Raw genomic sequence first — 19,242 nt, forward strand, 5'->3', positions numbered from 1 at the left:
ATTTGACTATAATAAAAATATTTAAAGGACAATTGAATCAGACCTATCAATATCAGATTTTACCATAATAACAATACCAAGAAGCTGATTCGCTTTCGTATCACTTCAAGAAGAAAAGAAAAAATATCATGAGTGAAGAAATACCTCTGCCAACTTTGGCAGAATATGGATTTTCAGAAAATACCGGTTTCTTACCAAAGGATTTACCAGCTACTAGCCTGTCGGATGCATACTATGGAAAGTGGGAAGCTATTGCCAATAATTTGCCATCATTGATTCTTACTAGAAAAATTAGAAATGTTGTGGATCGCTTACCCATTTTAGATGTAAAACCAAGTTTATTGTCAAATATACGCGAACTGAGAAGAGCATATTCAGTACTCTGTTTTATTGCAAATGCTTATGTTTGGGGGATCGGTGAGACATGCGATACGATACCAGATGCCATCGCACAACCATTGTTAAGGATTTCTGAAGAGTTGGAAATTGCACCATTGGCAACATACGCATCCTTAGTTCTTTGGAATTTCAAACCAGTTATTAATGATACGGATTTAGTTGACGATATATTGGATTTATCAAATTTGACGACGATTAATACCTTTACAGGTGGTTTAGACGAAAGTTGGTTTTATCTAGTAAGTGTGGTTTTTGAAAGGGAAGGTAGTTCATGTTTAGTTTCAGGTTTAAAAGCTATCCAAGCGGTTAGGGATAATGATTCAGGTACACTGATAGAACAGTTGGAAATTATTGCTCAAACTATTGACAAATTGGGGGATATTCTCATGAAGATGAACGAAATGTGTGATCCTCATATTTTTTACCACAGGATCAGACCTTTTTTGGCAGGTTGGAAAAATATGGAGGAGGTTGGTTTACCTCACGGTGTAAGATACGGATCTAATGGTGATTACAAGGTTTTTGCAGGTGGTTCTAATGCCCAGAGTTCATTGATTCAAGCAATAGATATCATTTTGGGCGTCGAACATTTTCCATATGGTAAGCAGAAGACTGATCAAGGTAAGACCATTTCTGCTGAAAGTAATCAAAACAACTTCCTCAAGGAAATGAGAGGGTACATGCCTCGTCACAGTACCCAATTTTTGAATCATCTGTCCTCTGTGAGTAACATTCGCGATTACGTTTTAAGCAATCCGAACAACGAGAGGGTTACGTTGGCGTACGATGCATGTGTGGCGATATTGAAATCATTCCGTGATAAGCATATCCAAATCGTTACTCGTTATGTTGTTTTACAAGCCAGAAAGAAAACATCTGGTTCCGAAACTCTCAAAACTGGATTGGCAATGACTCATGGTAAAAAGGAACAAAAGGGTACTGGCGGTACTGCTTTAATACCCTTTTTAAAGCAGTGTAGGGATGAGACTGGCAGTAGTGCTGCTTCTGAATGGGGGAAGAAAATCTTGAGCACTGCAGTCTTGAGGGTCAAGGATGATTCATCCATCCCAGGTATTCAAAAGAGATCAGGCCAGGAAGACTCTGAACAAGGGCGCAAGAGAGCCAAATTGGGACTTGGTAGTGATTTAAATGATGACTCCTTAGACGACAGTGGCGTTGGACGCACTGCTGGACACTGGTGATGGACAGTATACTCTTTACAAACAAGGTTATGCAATGGTACATGATTACAATTTTATTATAAAAAAATAGCTCTATATGTTATTATAAGAGAAAATATACATTGGCGGCGTTTTTCTCCAGGGTTTAGTTATTGCCGTTTTTTTCATATACCTCTAATTAGTCTCGTCACTTCATCAACACCATCCTTATGAACGCTGCTTAATTTTTCCTTAACTGCATCGACGATGTCTTCAGCGTTGACCAAATCACCATCGTCATTGGCAAATTCCTGACCTAATCTCTTAACACGCAATTTGCCCTCCAAGTATTCTTCCTTACCAAGGATAACAGCCAAAGGTGCACCAGATTTCTCAGCAGATTCGAATTGTTTTCTTGGGTTTGCCTTAGATTTGTAAACATATTCAACTTCAATACCAGCATTCCACAACTGTTTGGCAACCTTCATTCTCTCAGGTAGGTAACCAGTCCAGTCCTTACCACCACCAAATGCCATGACAAACACTTGGGTGGCAGTAGGTTTAATGTCGGCGGAAGAAGTTCTCTGTTTGATCAAAGAAAAGATTCTCTCAACACCAAAGGAAATACCAACACATGGGATTTGGTTAGATTTTCTACCAGAAGCTTGGGAGAACATGTTCACTAAATTGTCGTAACGACCACCTGCTGCGATGGATCCAACACCGACGTAGGCGGAAGCATCATCCTCAGATTTAGCCTTCTTTTTCAATTCAGCAGCTTCTTCAGGAGGAGCAGATGCTGCAGTGACAGCTTCGTAAATTAGCCCAGTGTAGTAATCCAACCCTCTTGCTAGAGATAGATCGAAAGAGATGTAGGAATCAATACCGAATGCGTTGGTGAAGTTCATCAAAGTGGCAATCTCATCTAAACCTTGCTTTGCCAATTCATTCGAAGTTAGAACAGGATCCTTTGATAGGATAGAGTAAATTTCTTGCAAGGTACCATTCAATTTAACGTATTCACCAATTTTATCGGCGGTTTCTTCAGTTTGACCCTTCTCCGCGGTAATTTCCTTCTTGACAGTTTCCCAAGGAGTCTTGTCCAATTTATCAACAGCAGATGAAATCTTTCTCACATCTTCATCCTTAACACCAGAAACTTTGAAAATACCATCTAAAATCTTTCTGTGGTTAAGTTTGATCTTGAAATCTTTAATACCCAAACCTGTTAAACCTTCCACTAGGATGGAAAGACATTCAGCATCAGGAACCATAGATTCGTAGTTACCTGCTATATCAAAGTCACATTGGTAAAACTCTCTCATACGACCTTTGGTCATTGCCGGTTGATCTCTTCTGTAAACTTTAGCAATGTGGTATCTTTTAATAGTGGGGACGTTATTCATAGCAACATATCTGGCGAATGGAACGGTCAAATCGTAACGCAAGGAACACAATTCACCACCTTGATCTTTCAGATCATAAATCAATTTAGAATCCTCACCATACTTACCTGCCAAGATTTCTTTCAATTCGAAAACAGGGGTATCGATAGTAACACCACCATGACGTTTGAAAAGGTTAGACAAAGTACCAAAGACGGCTTCTCTGATTACCATATCGGAATCAGCCCAGTCCTTGGTACCTTTTGGAGTCTTCAAAGAAACTTGAAGCTTGTTGCTCTTTGGAGCAGAAGCAGCATTAGTGGAAGCAGTATCCTGAGACATAGTGGTAAATAATCTACTCGGGAGCCTTTTCAGCAAACGATTGATCATAAATTAGGCAAAAATGCCAATAAAAACTGAATATTGATGATTTTTTTTCACTTCTAGATGAGGTGAGTGATGCGATGAGTTTACCGTCCGCGATATGAGTAGAATCTTCCAACTGAAAAATTTCATATCGTTAACTACGTGCCGATGAGATGGGCGGGAAATGATAAAGAACTGAAAATATTGAGTCAATACTCTAACCCATATTCATTGTGAGTATACTTGAAATATTCTCCATTTGTTTCTCTATTTTTTAAAATTTTTTTGAGAGAAATGTGCCTAATATTGGTAGGTATATGTTTGTATGCATATATGGTAATCTGAATATAATAATCCTCGAGGAATTATGAGAATGACGCCGCCATTGTTTCCCCAGTTTATTTTTATTCTTATCGTATGCTATGTTTTTAACTTCGTGACATTTTCTATTTGAATATTTACTTAGATCTCTTGTCATATAAAGAATATATGCACAATTCAATTCGGCTCAATTCAACGCTTCTTATTACCAGATTCCTCGATTTTTTTAACAGTTTCATTGAAATTGGGAGTTGCTTCAAATTCGACGTTACCATTTGTAGAGACACTTGCGTAATTGAAATAATTCTTTGAGGGGTTCTGTGCTAATGAATCTGGTTTAGCCCATTGTTGTTCGACAGAGTTTCTATTGATTGGGCTTGCTGGTAGATAAACGTTGTAAGAGCTTTGTATTAGTAAAGTTCTAGGACCTTGGATTTTCAAATACTTAGTAGGACCATTGATAAGTCTAGAGTAAATTCTTCTAGTCCAATTCCAAAATTTGATTCCGACCGCCTTTGAACTATCCCAAAATAATCTACCATCAAGTTCTCTGATACTTTCAAAAAATCTCCCAGCTTCACTAGGTACTTTTCTAGTCATTTCTGGTGGAGGTGATAATTTCTGTTCTGTAATGGCATTGGTAATTTCACGTCTGTTGGCTCCGCTTACCGCAAGTAAGTGTTCTGATCGTATGATAATTTCGTCCTTGGCGTCTTTCAGATCCACAGTATACACTGATCCTGAACCACTCAGTAAAACGTTACCCCTTCCTTGAACAGTTTGATATTTAGAAGAAAAAGCTTGGCTTCTAAGTCTAATCAAAAATGGATTGGGTGGTTGTACGGAGAGACTTGAATTATTTTCATATGCAACCACAGAATCTTGACCCCAAACGTTCCAATCTGCTGATCCATTTAGGTTTAATAGACAGAGAGTTCTAAATGGTGATGATGAAAGACCCAACCATGGACCTATACGATTTGATAGAAAGTTAGGGGCCACTAAAGCGTTAAACTTAGATGTCGACACCAATTTGTGATAAATGGACGGTTTGATGGATCTATAGTGTATTAAGTTGGACCAGAAATGAACCCATTCGTAATTCATAGAAAGCTTTTCTGCACCATGTAGTGATACCAGACAACCTCTTCTTACGTACAGTGGGATCGAGGGTGGTACGATGAGTGATGCCATTGTTGCTGGCTGACCTAACACTTGGAATTTAGTAGTGGAAATAGGCTTCTTGGCGTCATCATCGTCAAATAATTCCTCTGCATTAGTTTGAGTAGCAGTCTTCAATTCGGCTTCAGTCGGCACCAAAGTAGTTGCAGTGGGCCTCACAAGGGAAATTGACCTCCTAGAAACTTGTGAGAAGGTCTTCGGGATCGACATATGAGGTCCTTAGGCAGTTTTTCCTTGCAAAATCTTATCTTCTTGATGTAGTTGAGATTCAACTACTTATTTTTTTTTTTTTTTCAATCTTATAGGTTGAAAAACTACATGGACCCTTCCACTACTACTATAACAGAACATCAACAATCAACATCAAGGAATCCTTTGCTAATCCAATTTAGATCATGAATTCAGGTCACTATGATTTGAATGCGAATTTTGGTGGGTCTTCTTTCCCCATTGTGATCAAGAGGCTATTCAAGACTCCCAGGAACCTTGATTTTGAAACTGCAACATGGGAAATGGTTCATTTGATATTTAAACCAAGAAAGGCATTTAGATCGTTTTATTACCAACGTCAAACGAAGCATCAATGGGCAAGAGATGATCCATCCTTTTTTATTTTACAAGTTGGTCTTTTAACGCTGAGTTCGATGGTATGGTCATTGGTTTATGGACACACATTCTTTGGATTTCTAAAAATGATGATAAATATGATATTTGTGGACTTTTTCTTTTACGGTTTTTTAGTAGCTACGATCTTTTGGCTGATACTGAATAGACCTACTTTCAAATTTAGATCTGCATTAGAGTCGCAAGTCGAGTGGGCATACTGTTTTGACGTTCATTGTAATGCATTTTTAACCATCTGGGTTGTACTATATTTTGTGCAATTTTTATTCTTACCAGTGATACATATCCACAAATGGATCGGTTTATTTGTGGGTAATGCTCTTTACTGCTTCGCGTTTGCCCATTATTTCATTCTAACGTTTTACGGTTACAGTCAAATAACATTTCTCAAAAACATTCAATTCATTTTATTCCCAGCGCTTGCATTTGCAGTGCTATTCATTGTTAGTTTATTTGGCATAGATCTGTCTAGTGTATTAAGCTTTTACAAATAATATTAAAAAAAAAAAATTAAAAATCAGAATTTTAAAAAAAAAAAACGCTACTTAGACCAAAAATTCTAACTTCTCACTTTGCGACCACAACTTATCGCTTTTCTTCTTTGCCGCTAATAAAGCATCTCTGACTGTTTTATCCTCCAGGGATTTTAATGCAACTTCATGATACCCATTACGTGATTTCCTAACACTATCCAGATAATCAGATAATCCGGTATGAGAGGGTATTGAAGCCGTACTATTAACTCTTTTGACCAACGGAGGTGCTTTAGAAAATTTATCTTGGATTAGAATTTCCAATCTTTTACTTTGAAATCCGTCTTCTGAACATACTCTTTTGACCCTTGATGACAATGGTTTGCTCTTGGATCCATAAGGATCAAGGGCAAATCTTCTGACCGTTTGTAATCCCCTACCAATTTTTTCAGAAATCCATTTACTTTGCATATCCTTGTTTGTTGTCCAATATTTACCACTATTATTACCATTTCCATTGTATTTATTGGTAGATTCCACACCAGGCGGATAACTACCAACAAGGGTATTTGAATCATTAGCACTTGCTAATATCTCAGATTTCAATTTCCCAGTTTCTTGCTTGAGTTGAAAACGAAAACCAGCGTTATCAACACTATCATTTGTATGAGATACAGGTAACGTCGAAGCACTTAAATCTCTTTGCATTGAATGTTGAGGAATTTCGTGATGAATGGGCAAAGATTTATTCGAAGCTTGGTCTTCACCTCCACAACTCCATCTATTGTCGAATACCGGCCTTCGAGTAAACAGATCGTCTGCAAACGCCTCTGCAATCTCGCTGCAGATCAGCTCGTCAACGTCTTTTTCAGATTCATCGTCTTCTTTGGCATTACTATCTTCGGCTCTCGGTATTGATACTTTGGGACATCTTGGTCTTACTGTATAGTTTATTCCATGTTCAAAATGCACCATTGGGTTCTTATCTCTGTATTGAGTATCTTCATCAACGACTATATCAAGAGCAGATTGTCTACCTGATTTAAAAGTAAATACTGGTAGACCCCCAGAGTTCCTTGGTTTCCCATGTTCAATAGAAACAACATCACGTGATTGGATTCTCTCGCTCATCAAAGTTTTATAAAGATCATTAGCTGGACCCTTCCTTCTTCTTGCAAACGATTTTTTAGCTCTAAGGCTAAGTGACTCATCTGATCTAGGATTTTCTTGCTCAGTTCGCAGCTTTTCAATTATCATTGTAGTAGACATTTTTATATTGGTTCTCCAATAAGTTTCTCGACAAAAGTTTTATCCGATGACAATAGCGGAAAGGAAAAACTACAAGGAACAAATAATTTCTCCCGTTGCCAAAGGAACATCTTCTTATATCCCGTTACTCCTTGCTACTCCTTGAATCATGATAATAAAAATCTTATCATGACACATTATGCCAACGAGTCAACTCGAAGATTAGGATGTACCCACACCTACTCCACACTACCCTTTTAGATAGATATGCAAGACTAACCCTCATAAGTTTTTAGTCAATTCTTCACAATCAAAGCAATTATAGCACACATCGCTTTGTCCTGCTATAAGTTGCTCCGTCCTCCATTGCTGATTGATTTACGTCGCGCGGAACTTCGAGATTGTTGATCAACTTTTCTTTATTCAGTAAAATGCCCACGGTTTTTCATGACTCTATTGGACCGGTTCGACTAATTAGGTCAAAGAATGGATAAGTTCATCTGATAAGAACTCCTGCTGGAGCAAAAATGTAGCGAAACAGCGAAACGCAGCGAAACCGCTCCGATTCTTCCCGGTCAATCGTAGATTTCGATAGGAGGCAATCTGTCGGCACTATAGAACCAATTCTTAGATTCGACTTCTCTTGCTAACCATTCAGTAGGGAAAATAATAAGATGTCCATGGATCCTATCTAACATTCTGCGAGCCGTTTGTTTGTCAAAGACCCTTTGATCGTATCCGTACAGCAGACTACTTGCAAATCTCATTTTCGTAGCTATGGCCTTTGAAGCATTGCCTCTTTGGGTGTCGGAAATGGCTCTTCTTGTCATTTGAAGGCCAACATCTTCACCATGTATGTTGTCGCGTAGGCCTGCAATAGTTTGACCATGATGTATTGAACCCTGAGCGTCTTCTTCCACTGGCAGGTCATGGCTTCGAGCATTCATGTTGTTTACTATATCAGCTGCTAGCTTATCTTGATTTTCGTCGAATTGTGAAGCCATATGTTTGTAATCCTTGAAATCTCTCCAAGTTTGTACTGCATTGTCTGGTTGACAATGGAAGACTAAGCGGAACAATAGGGAATTTCTCATAGCTACTGAGAACCACAAATCTTCGGAAAATGCAGTTGACATAGGATCTTCAAACGAGTATGGGTCAATAAAATTGAGATTTAACAGGTTGCTCACAGAGTACTGGTCATCTCCAAAACGAGGGGCAAGTTGGGCAAGAAGTTCATCAATGGAACTCTCATCGAGTTCTTCTTGTCCCACAATCTCAGATTGCATTCGTTTTTGCTGTTGACCCCCAAATCTTTGACGGCTCAAATCCTCTTGTTCACGTTTTTGTTTTCTGTGGGATAGGTGTTGTAGATAACAGATTCTCTTTAGCATATCCCATTTGTTTTCTAGAGGAATATCTGGAGCTTGTAAATATTCTTCAATCTCAGTTCTATCTGGTAAAAAGCTTAGATGAGCTCTCTTTGCACCATCGATAATCTTCGTGGATAAAGCATCTACAGCCCAAACCCTTAGCTGGTCAGTGACAGATTCTTTGAACTTCTTGGTTACTTTACGCCATTCATCTGGTCCTAATCCATTCACATCGTCCATATGGTTAGGGTCATTAGTAATTCTTGGATCCGAACTGATCGGTTTCTTGCCTCGAATACCTACATTGTCTTCACCAGCCCTATAGTTGAAAGAATGGTAGTTGGTATTCCTACAATCATTGATTTCGTCATCCGTTGGTGGCATGCCCGGGTCATTCTTGGGGAAGGTTGTTTTTTCACCCTTGTTCCCCATAGTCTCAATGGGTGGGTTGAATAACAGATCCACTTTGCTATCATTGGACTTTTTTTCATCAGGTGTCAATATACCTTTGCCTTCAGACTCAAAAATTCCAGGATAACCATTGTACATATGTTCCCATGCTCTACTGCAATCGATTTCAAATACTTCACGATAGGCAAGTTCGATCATTGCTGAAGTCTGCTTCTCATCGTTACTGGCTCCGGGACTCAAGATGTGTAACGAGTTGTAATTCTTTTTAGCCAGATCTTTTAATCTACCGAATTTCCGCTCAACAACTTCTACAGAATCCACGTCACATCCCAAGTGCTCCCTCATTAACCTCTGTCTTAATTCCCAGGGGAATCTGCCCGCATAGTATTCTTTATCTTCCATCTTAGTCTTGACCAAATCAGTATCTCTAATGATGGCGGCAACTTCACTGTCTCTGTTACCTAATTGTGATCTCTCGTTGATATTTGCACTACCAACAATACATGCACGATCATCGACTATCAAAACTTTCCCGTGCACGTAAAGTTCTTCGGTGACCAATTTGTCATGAGGTCCTAATGTGGACCATTTTCTCAAAGAATAGAATTGAACATATTGCAAGGGGTCAATGTTTAATTTTCTTAATCTTGCGAAGATGGAAGTCTCACCACGAGAAATGGATTGATATTGACATTGCATGATGACACGCAAACTTGAGGCTTCTGGTTGATCGATAGGGGAATCAAAACCTGGCATCACGGGAATTAAAATGAATGCCTTCCATGCCTTACCTTCACTGTTAGCTCTAATGACACGATCAACAATAGCGTCACCTACTTTGTTTTCAATGACAACACCATCCCATTGTGAAGTAGTAACGAAGAATTGGTTTTCGATGTAAATGTAATGTTCACTGGTTTCAATCAATTTCAAATATGCATTTTGAATAGAGTGTTCAGTTTCCTTTAGACCTAACGACCAATAGCCTGCACTTCTAATTACCTGAACTTCGCAAGTAGCTCTTGGTTTCAACATCTGGAAAAATGGTGAACCTTTCAATTGTTCTTCAGTGAAATCACTGACAGGAGTCAAAAGAGGAGTGGGTCTACTAGGACGCTTTTGTCTTAACAAGTAGTTCCATCTTTGAACAAAGTGCCTTGCCATATCACGAGCTGCCTCACCAATCGTCATCGTATGAACATCATGCCAGGGCATACGGGCCACAAGAGATCTGTCGTACATGGATTCAAAAGGTTTATCCAAATCGTAGAAATCGCAAATACGTGCATTGGAATAGTCCTTACCTGGGAAAATTTGGTCTGGTATTCTATCATGGTCATCACGCAAAACGTGTTCAGGGGTATCATAACGACCGTAGCATAAATCTATACCACCCATGAATGCAACTGTATTGTCAATCACCGTCATCTTTTCATGGTGAGCCCAGAAGTAAGTGTTTTGTAACCATTGGTTTGGAGATCTGATCAAATGAATGTTTGGATGTAGGGCCAGCATGGAATGTTTAGTCCACAAACTATCTGTCCCCACAGTATTTCCCACATTTCTGTAAACGATGATGAAGATTTTAACACCACTCTCAGCACGTTCTTTGAGGATTCTGTCGATTCTGTACTGTTGGTTTCCATTGACGGGCCTGCGCATGTACAATTCTGGAGATAACCACCAATCGTGAATGTAAATGACGTCTTCCGCCATGGATAGGGCTTCACTTAATGCCCAGAAGTAATCACGACCATCGATTAAATATTTCATAAAGACATTTTTTCTTACGGGAGCAAAACTGTCGAAACGATGTTTCTTTGACCATGGGGTTAATTTTGTCATTAATTTGATCGAGGAGGTCCATTGTCTCAGTGAGGCCTCTGATTTGCAGATCATTTGCAATTTACGTTCACTGTTTTCTAGAGTAATTAGCAAGTTAGTGGAAATCTTTTTTGGGCTTCCTTGATTCCATTCGTCTTCGACACCATTGTCTTCCAAAACGTTTCGATTACTTCCTGTAGTTCTCATTTGGAACTTATGATCGATTAAGAAAACATCTAATGGTGTGGTGGAGTAGAGATCTGACACATACATAATGTACGAGTGTCTTACCAAAAACCACTTAGTGGTATGTCTTTCAATCATCTCTTTGAAATCGTTGAATCTAAAATGAGAAACTCGCCAGCCTTGAGTTCTAGCGGTAGATCTAATAATTAAATAACCTTGCTTTCCTTGAGGGCCGTCTTCATAACTCAAAAGATTCCCTACGGGAGACAACTCGTAAAATTGGAATAATCTGTTAGATTGAGGCCTGAGACACAAAGCAATGTTCAATAAGCGCAGATATCTTTCAATTCTTAGATACATCGGTTTTGATTCATCCTCTTTTTCATCAATTAGATCTTGCAAATGTTTGACTTTGATTTGATCCATACTGAAATCCATGGAAGACCTGATGGTGTTGGTCCTTGAAATATCGTTCGCAACACCCGAAGAAGCAGCTGAATTTCCATGTTCCTGTTCCATCCCATAATTACGACGGACTTCTGGGCCATGGCCTTTACCACTTTGCTTTGCTCTTCTAATATTATGCAGCTTTTCGCTTAAATCATCAATGTGAGGAAAGTGTGGAATGTGAATCTTGTGGTATCGGTTGTGGTCAGTATAAAGTTTCTTAACGGTATTCTGTTGGAACGATACGAGTTTTAAGCGGGCATGTAAATTGCTTAGCTCTTTGTAACTTCTTATAATACTCCATTTAAGTCTGTTTTTGCCAATGCCATACTCTAAGTGAATCTTGAAAAACCTTTTAGAATATTCTGCCCACGGTCTCTCCTCGTTATCACTCGAGCTACTGGAGCTCCTAGAGTTACTCTTCACACGGCCCTGTCTCAATGCTAATGGGTCAGCGCCTTCCCCCCAAGTTGAGCCCATTCGAGCACGAACATCGTTAAGATCACTCGTGCTAGAAATGTTTAAGGGTTCTACTTTGACACCCAGCATTGCTAAAACTAAAGGTGCTCTCCTTTGACCATGCTCATCTCTCAGAAATTGAGTACTTGCAAATAGAGCACCTGGACAACCTGCCAAGAGTGAATCCAGTAGATCTGATGCCAATCTTTGTGTATACAGATCCCTGTCCTCCATATCAAAATTATTCTCCGGAGGAGCCTCTGGTATAAATCTTTGGTCGGCAGCTGAATGCTTCTTGAAACGTTGAGCGGGTTTCTTGGATAAGGAAGAGACTCTTTTTAAAGCATGTTTAAACTCTTTTCTCCATTGATCAAATTGAGGGTCTTGAGAATTTTCTGATAACTTAGAAAACCTTTTACGACCAGTTGACTTGCCAGTATCTTTTGTAGAATTGGAAGCTACCCTATTAATTGGTTCTTGTTCTTCGGAATATTGATTGGCACCATGTTGCATCGAATGCGGTATTTCCACAGATGTCAAGTTTTTGTACTCTGCTTCAGCATCATCTCCAGCACCTGATGGAGCATCTGCCCATTCAGGACCATCTACATCACCATCGGCACTACTATAGTGTTGAGGATTACCCAGTGCCTCAGCGTCGGATATACCTGGTATAACAGTTCCCGTTCGTGACCCAGGTTTTGTCATTTCTTGAAACAGGGTGATCAATTGATTATACTCGCTAAAGGTCCAACCGTCTAGTGTCTTAGTGGTCAGTTCTATATATATCTACTGCCTTTGGTATCAGTGTATGTTCGAACAGATTCCGGTTATTCCTCTTAGCGGCCCTGGTTTTGCTGGTAAAGTGAAGTCACGTGAACAGACGATGATGTTAATACGCGACAGAGATTTCTAGTAGTGCTATTATTAGGGTATATATGTATGTATTGAAGTAAGCATAATTTTAGATAGTGAGACGGGACCATGTTGGAAACTATAAATCTTACCAATGGTGTTTCCATTTGTGTAGATTTCTCTTCGAAAGGTACTGAACGCTCATCTATGCCCTCAATGGAATCTGCCCTCCAAGTTTGATTATAGGCTTTAAGACAGCAATTAGAGGCTTTGCATATCTCGAGTGAGTAGTATAAGACGTTTTAATCGAGTTTGTATATAAGTGTCAGCGTATCCCAATCGGGAACTGGGCGACAGTGTGACGCGATGACATGAGAAAAAGGCTGTCCTCAATGTACTGCAAGAAAAAAATACTAATAATAAAAAATAGTCATTATCTATTAGGTACAATTACAAGCTTACGTTACTCGTATGTTATATATCAATTAAATTAGTGTGGTTATAAATGTCGAACTGTTGTTGTTGTTGAGGAGCCATCTGAGGCCATTGTTGCGCCTGCTGCTGCGGATACTGCTGCTGTGGATACTGCTGTTGAGGATACTGCTGTTGAGGATACTGCTGTTGAAGTACCTGCTGCTGTTGTGGCTGCTGCTGCTGCTGCTGTGGTTGCTGCTGGAAAGGATTGTAACCGGTCGCATGCTGGCTAACAAAACCCTGTTGTGGTTGCTGCGCATTAGGTAAAGACGGAGCTGCAGCAAAAGAACCAGTAGGCATAGAATGTTGCAGCTGAGATGCCTGCTGTTGTTGGTTCATCTGAGGCACTTCAGGCACTTGTGGTAAATGGCCTCCGAACGGAGAACCCCCAAATGGATTGAATGAACCCGTATGCTGTAGTGTATGTTGAGCTTGTAGCTGCTGTGCTTGTTGTGCTTGCTGCGCCTGTAATTGTTGTGCTTGCTGCGCTTGTTGTGCTTGCTGCGCTTGTTGTGCTTGTTGGGCTTGTTGGGCCTGTAATTGTGCCGTATGCTGCGCTTGTAATTGAGCCGTGTGCTGCGCTTGTAACTGAGCCGTGTGCTGCGCTTGTAACTGAGCTTGTTGCAATTGTGCAGTATGCTGTTGTTGTAACTGTTCTTGTTGCTGCTGCTGTTGCTGTTGCTGGTGAGAAAATGGATTAGCTCTAGCAGGAGATACATCCTGAGCAAAGCCAAATGGATTTGTGCCCAGTTGTTGTTGAGGACTTGAGTAGCCTCCGAAGCCTGCACCAGTGAAAGTAGATGCTATTTGAGGGTGAGTCGCATAGTATCCAGTTTGTTGTGAGGAAAGATCTGGTGTCGTAGTGGAAGCTGGCAACGTCGCTGTTGGTTGTTGTTGCAAATAGGCAAATTGGCTTTGCTGAGGCGGCTGGGTTTGTGAGTGGGTTGGCGCCTGTTGTAAAAATGGATTTCCAGTCGCCTGTGGTATTTGAGGAGATGCCGCCTCGAAAGAAAATGAGTCCGTTGTAGAACCAAATGGATTATAGGATTGTTGAGGTATCGATGGAGACACGAGCACTTGCTGGTTCTTAAGTTGATGCTCTAGCAATTTTTTCTGCTCTCTAATTTGCTCCAGTTTCTTTTGGGCGATGCTTAAATCACCATTTGAATTAGCTGCGCTGTTATTAACATTTGGAGAAGCTGCACCAATACCCGTACCTACAACTGAGGTTGCGCCTGCGGTGTTGGCACCGGTATATGCAGGATGTAGGTTGCCATCTTCCACTAAATGTTCCTCCAGAGACCTTATCAATTTCGTGGTAATATGCTTGATAACTGGGATCCTCAAACCGACAGTTTTGCCCGCCTTTAGATATTTAACCACATACTCCGTTAAATCGACAAAAGTACGGTACAAATCTAGCGTTCTTTCGGCATCTGGGCGTGATAATTCGAAAAATGACTCCAATAACGTAATGATACCTTCGTTTAACGAGTTGTACAATGCCAACAAATCCTGAACTAACAGTTTGAACGCAAATAAAAGCATATCATTTTGCAAGTCCATCTGCGAATAACGGTTCCTAATTAATGCTCCAATTTGTATCTCTAATGAATCTACATTATCTAGTGCCACTCCTACATCCCTACCATTACCAGGTTTTAGAGATGAATGAGACTCCCTGACAAAATCAACGCCAATCTGGGCGTATTCTTGACAACGCACTTTCAAATAGTGATTATAACGTTCTAATGCTCTAATGTCCGCACTCGACCACTTGGCACATTTGGAAATTTCATTCAAGTCGAAAAATGAAGTGTGTCCACCGTAGTATTTAAGAGCCACATTCTTTTCGCCTTCTCTGATCATTAGATGTAACAACATTAACGATTTGTAAACAATAGTCCATGCGGTATCACTTATCCTTTCATCAAGAGCCTTAGCAATTTCAGAAAAATCATGAGGGTCCGTCGTACCAAGCAAAATCGGTTCTACGTACTTCTGCTTTGGCGGGGCCATCTTAATTTTAGTGGCCCCTTTGACCAGTTTGAAATAAGTAGTCATTGTATCCTGTTGGTGATCCGATAGAAGAAGCAGGGAAAAAGACAGTCAAAGAGAGAGAAAGAAAGTACGGGTATGTCTTAGCTGTAACGTTCACGGTTGATAATGCACAAATGTATTTATCTGCTTCACCTTTATCTGCAATCCTCTGGCATTCGATTGATTACAACGATTTTACACAAACAGTTTTGATCTTTACATACTGCCTTTTATTTTTCGAGATGACCAACTCCTATTTCCCCTATAGCTGGAGTAGAGGGAAAGGAAGGAAGAGAAAAAAAAACAGATGTCCGCTCGTTTAAAACGATGCTCTATATACTGGGGCTGAACTCGTAATCCAACGTCTTGGAGGAAGAATGCAGTACAGATGTCAAATACCGGACTAGAAACGCTAAATATACCCGCCATGAGATGATGTATCATTATATACGTTGCAGACATGTCTACAGAGAGTGAGCTCCCCGTGTACTTCAGCTTCTCAATCGCACTACACAGCAGCAACAACCCCAATGTGGTCGAAGTATCAGAATTGTTCAAATTCTAACCACCTAGTGTAGCAACTGCAAATAACTCCCTGTGCGGAGCATCCCTACCGGTACCACCCTCATATGGCCGGAATAACTGATGAAAAATAACCATAGAAACAGCGCCACGCACAAAACTTCGGAACAAATCTAAATTTCACATCTATGACGTTCTTGGTACGCCTCCGGGTCAACTTCGTAATCTACGTACATCTTGAGAGGGGGACGTGCAGTACCATCAAACCTTCTCCGGACTTTTTTTTTTATGACAGATCTAATTAGCGGATCATTGAAGAGGGGTATGGGTTCGTAGACTCAACAATTTGGACTAGTTCTTCGTATTACTTCCCCCCTTGTATGACTCACTGACAGTGGACAGGTCCGCCGCGGCTCTACCACTGACGCTCCGTCTAAAAAGTGTGACGCTCCGTCTAGAGATCCCGCCTAACTTCAGAGCGCTCCATTCACGTTCTTTGTTTTTCCGTTTTTCTTTTTTTCTCTTCGTCACGCCCAATTCTTTTTGCGGGGAGAGGCACCAAGACAAACGAATAGAGGGTCATGCCCTTCGTGAGTACCACGGTCGCTATATAAAACATGGCACATAAGAATAGAATGAGAATGAGGGACCTTAAAATGAATTCAATTCATTCACAAGAAAAGGTCATTTCTCGAAGTTAGATTCGATTCATAGATATAATTCATCAATTATTGTTCACAATGTCAAGCGCCACATTTAATAACGTGTTTAGGAGGATTTGGAATTCACCTACAGGACCAAAAACCGTTCACTTTTGGGCACCAACTTTAAAATGGGGATTAGTGTTTGCAGGAGCCAGTGATATGAAGAGGCCGGTCGAAAGAGTGTCAGGAGCTCAGAATCTTTCATTATTATCCACAGCTGTCATTTGGACTCGTTGGTCGTTTGTAATTAAACCCAAGAATATGCTTTTAGCGAGTGTAAATTTCTTCCTTGGTATAACAGCAGGATGGCAGATAGGCAGAATTGTGAAATACAGACTCTCGTGTGGTGATTCGCCGGGTCAAGTGCTAAATTACGTGGTAAATGGTGAGGAAAAAGTTGTTAAGGAAAGTGATTTGAAAGCTGTGGCAGCTGCATGAGATAAACGGTGTATGTGAATGCATATTTATATATATTTTAGTTGGGTTTATTTTTTATATTATCTTTAGATATAAGAACTGTAAGATACGGGCAAATTCTTCTTGTTACTATTGTTATTTACTATTACCGAGGGTGAGTTTGTTAGATCTGGAAGGTACTTAGTTAGCACTGTGAAGATTGACAGGGATGAGTAGCATAGCGGATATTGAAGAGATTCTAGAGCTCAAACCCTTGGGTAACAAGAGGTTTGTATCCAAGACCTTGTCGGTCCCCCCACCGGGTGCCAGAGGTACATTTGGAGGCGAGCTGATTGCTCAGGCGTTGCTAGCAGCGTTACATACAGTACCGTATAATTTCGTACCGTGTTCACTACATGCATATTTTGTGACTGCTGGTAGCTCTGATATCTATCTTGAATATCAAGTGGAAGACATTAGAAAGGGCAGATCGTTTATTCACCAAGAAGTTAAATGTTATCAAGGTTCAAGATTAGTCTATTGGACTGCGATTCTTTGGACGTTGGAAAAGCCAGTCAGTGAGGATGCCTTACATCATTACAAAAAACTGTCACCTCGTCAATTGGCTCCATTGGAGTCCATGAAATCTGGTGCTGATCTTTATCAAAGTCAACTTGCTGGCACGGAGAACTTTAGTAAAAATTACTTGAAAAGTTTTCAAGTGGGGCCTGTTGATTATCGTTTCCCGTCAGATATGTTTATGCCTGACGGTCCCAAGAATCGAGTTGGTTATTACGTTCGTGTTAGAGCTCCAATTACTAGAGATTGCCATAGTAAGCACGGCGGATCTGTGAACCCAAGAAACGATTTACGCTATAACTACGTGGCATTGGCTTACCTTTCGGACCTCTATTTCTTATACACCTCTCGTACGTTCCAGGGCCAACCTTTATTTGAAAAATACTCGAGAACCGTTTCTCTAGATCACAGTATCCATTTCCACGGTTTGCCTGTTGTGAATGATTGGCTATTCTTTGAAATTCGCCATCCAAGAAGCGCTAATCAGAGAAATTTAGTCCAGGGCGAATACTACAATGCGTCGACTCGTGAAATTCTCGCTTCCACGACGCAAGAAGGTGCTACGCTCTATCTTTACAAGGATGTTAAATCTAAATTGTAGAATTGTAAATTAAATATTCCATGTCTTTTTCCTGATGCCTGTTATACCACCTTCGAATTTAGAAAGCACTCTTTGTATCTTATCAATTGATACCAATTCATTGAGTTTAACTTTTTCGTAAATAACATTTGTTCTCATTCTTTTGTCTGGCGTGAACCTCAATCGAGGCGGTAAGATCCAATCTGATCTTCTGTATGGATTTCTGACTTTGGGGATCACAGACTCGTAAAGTTCTCTAATTTCTGTTACGTTTCCCTGTGAATCTGTAGCGCCGTTGGTAGCGCTGTTGGTATCGGGCGCTTCTGTGGTGCTTCTAGTTGATAATCTGGTAGATCTCCTGATATTTCCATCTAATTCCGACTTTGGCATGATGCTTGCAGCGCAAATATTACCGTTAATCTCATCCAGTTGTGATATTAAAAGTTGTTTTTCGTTTGGTGAATTTCCATCGATAATTTCTGAATTATTATGTCGACGTTTCTTTGAAGGCTCGTTATAAATCAGTTCTTCTGATTCGGATGATTCGGATGATGATCCTGATGATTCAATTGGTTCTCTGGTAAATGTTTCAATACCTCTTTTAGCTCTTCTACGAATTTTACCATGATTCGTTCTCAAAGAATTAATGTCTACATGTCCACTTGCTGATATGCCTTTTTGAAAAGTGGCGAGTATGAAAAATTCGTAATACGATTCAAATTCTAGTGGCTTTATACATGAGCACTCGTTTCTGAATTTTTGATTAATATTTAACCTCCTTTGATTTAACTCCATTAATTTTGTCCAAGTTGTATCATTTTCCCGCTGTTGATTATCCCTATCGTTATCCTTCAAATATTCTTGTGTAGACTCATCAGGCTCCTCATCTACCAAATTGTCGTTGCAATTGTCTGTTTCTCCATTATCATTTTGAGGGACAAAAGATGTCATTGACATTGATTTCTGTATTTCGTTCATGGGACTACCATTCAATTTAGCACAATTCACAGAGGGCTTCGAGTTTTCATTTGGCATTGCCCATTGCATTCAAACAGTTTATAATTCTCTTTGGATCAATTTTATCAGAGTATTTTAATACTAATGGTATTTTATTGTTAAAAATTCATTGTCAATGCAGTCGCGCATTCCAAATGTCAGAATTTAAAAAAAAAAAAAAAAAAAAAATAAGGTTAAAATGAATAAGCAAAAAAAATATATTAGTAGAATATTCACA

The 19,242-nt window shown here is 39.9% G+C and overlaps 10 protein-coding genes across 10 annotated transcripts; 4 read left to right on the forward strand and 6 right to left on the reverse strand.

Annotated features, from left to right (window-relative positions):
• Positions 1-128: 128 nt before the first annotated feature.
• BNA2 (dioxygenase BNA2) lies at positions 129-1,601 on the forward strand (the record flags this gene model as incomplete). The annotated part of the gene is made up of 1 exon (XM_002497737.1): positions 129-1,601. The coding sequence occupies one exon, from the start codon at positions 129-131 to the stop codon at positions 1,599-1,601; it is 1,473 nt and encodes a 490-aa protein (XP_002497782.1).
• A 143-nt stretch (positions 1,602-1,744) lies between these two features.
• On the reverse strand, positions 1,745-3,334 carry HTS1 (histidine--tRNA ligase; the record flags this gene model as incomplete). The annotated part of the gene is made up of 1 exon (XM_002497738.1): positions 1,745-3,334. The coding sequence occupies one exon, from the start codon at positions 3,332-3,334 to the stop codon at positions 1,745-1,747; it is 1,590 nt and encodes a 529-aa protein (XP_002497783.1).
• A 489-nt stretch (positions 3,335-3,823) lies between these two features.
• Positions 3,824-5,023, reverse strand: AIM24 (Aim24p; the record flags this gene model as incomplete). Its single annotated transcript, XM_002497739.1, has 1 exon — positions 3,824-5,023. The coding sequence occupies one exon, from the start codon at positions 5,021-5,023 to the stop codon at positions 3,824-3,826; it is 1,200 nt and encodes a 399-aa protein (XP_002497784.1).
• Positions 5,024-5,208: 185 nt separating this feature from the next.
• On the forward strand, positions 5,209-5,931 carry GMH1 (Gmh1p; the record flags this gene model as incomplete). Its single annotated transcript, XM_002497740.1, has 1 exon — positions 5,209-5,931. The coding sequence occupies one exon, from the start codon at positions 5,209-5,211 to the stop codon at positions 5,929-5,931; it is 723 nt and encodes a 240-aa protein (XP_002497785.1).
• A 51-nt stretch (positions 5,932-5,982) lies between these two features.
• Positions 5,983-7,179, reverse strand: ZYRO0F13464g (uncharacterized protein; the record flags this gene model as incomplete). The annotated part of the gene is made up of 1 exon (XM_002497741.1): positions 5,983-7,179. One exon carries the CDS (start codon positions 7,177-7,179, stop codon positions 5,983-5,985), a length of 1,197 nt encoding a protein of 398 aa, XP_002497786.1.
• Positions 7,180-7,733: 554 nt separating this feature from the next.
• On the reverse strand, positions 7,734-12,566 carry SPO14 (phospholipase D; the record flags this gene model as incomplete). Its single annotated transcript, XM_002497742.1, has 1 exon — positions 7,734-12,566. The coding sequence occupies one exon, from the start codon at positions 12,564-12,566 to the stop codon at positions 7,734-7,736; it is 4,833 nt and encodes a 1,610-aa protein (XP_002497787.1).
• Positions 12,567-13,187: 621 nt separating this feature from the next.
• Positions 13,188-15,251, reverse strand: YAP1802 (Yap1802p; the record flags this gene model as incomplete). Its single annotated transcript, XM_002497743.1, has 1 exon — positions 13,188-15,251. The coding sequence occupies one exon, from the start codon at positions 15,249-15,251 to the stop codon at positions 13,188-13,190; it is 2,064 nt and encodes a 687-aa protein (XP_002497788.1).
• A 1,238-nt stretch (positions 15,252-16,489) lies between these two features.
• On the forward strand, positions 16,490-16,891 carry ZYRO0F13530g (mitochondrial pyruvate carrier family protein; the record flags this gene model as incomplete). Its single annotated transcript, XM_002497744.1, has 1 exon — positions 16,490-16,891. One exon carries the CDS (start codon positions 16,490-16,492, stop codon positions 16,889-16,891), a length of 402 nt encoding a protein of 133 aa, XP_002497789.1.
• A 187-nt stretch (positions 16,892-17,078) lies between these two features.
• ZYRO0F13552g (uncharacterized protein) lies at positions 17,079-18,029 on the forward strand (the record flags this gene model as incomplete). Its single annotated transcript, XM_002497745.1, has 1 exon — positions 17,079-18,029. The coding sequence occupies one exon, from the start codon at positions 17,079-17,081 to the stop codon at positions 18,027-18,029; it is 951 nt and encodes a 316-aa protein (XP_002497790.1).
• A 9-nt stretch (positions 18,030-18,038) lies between these two features.
• ZYRO0F13574g (uncharacterized protein) lies at positions 18,039-19,055 on the reverse strand (the record flags this gene model as incomplete). The annotated part of the gene is made up of 1 exon (XM_002497746.1): positions 18,039-19,055. The coding sequence occupies one exon, from the start codon at positions 19,053-19,055 to the stop codon at positions 18,039-18,041; it is 1,017 nt and encodes a 338-aa protein (XP_002497791.1).
• Positions 19,056-19,242: the final 187 nt, after the last annotated feature.

The sequence above is a fragment of the Zygosaccharomyces rouxii genome (assembly GCF_000026365.1).
Source record: "Zygosaccharomyces rouxii strain CBS732 chromosome F complete sequence".
NCBI classification, from domain to species: Eukaryota; Fungi; Ascomycota; class Saccharomycetes; order Saccharomycetales; family Saccharomycetaceae; genus Zygosaccharomyces; species Zygosaccharomyces rouxii.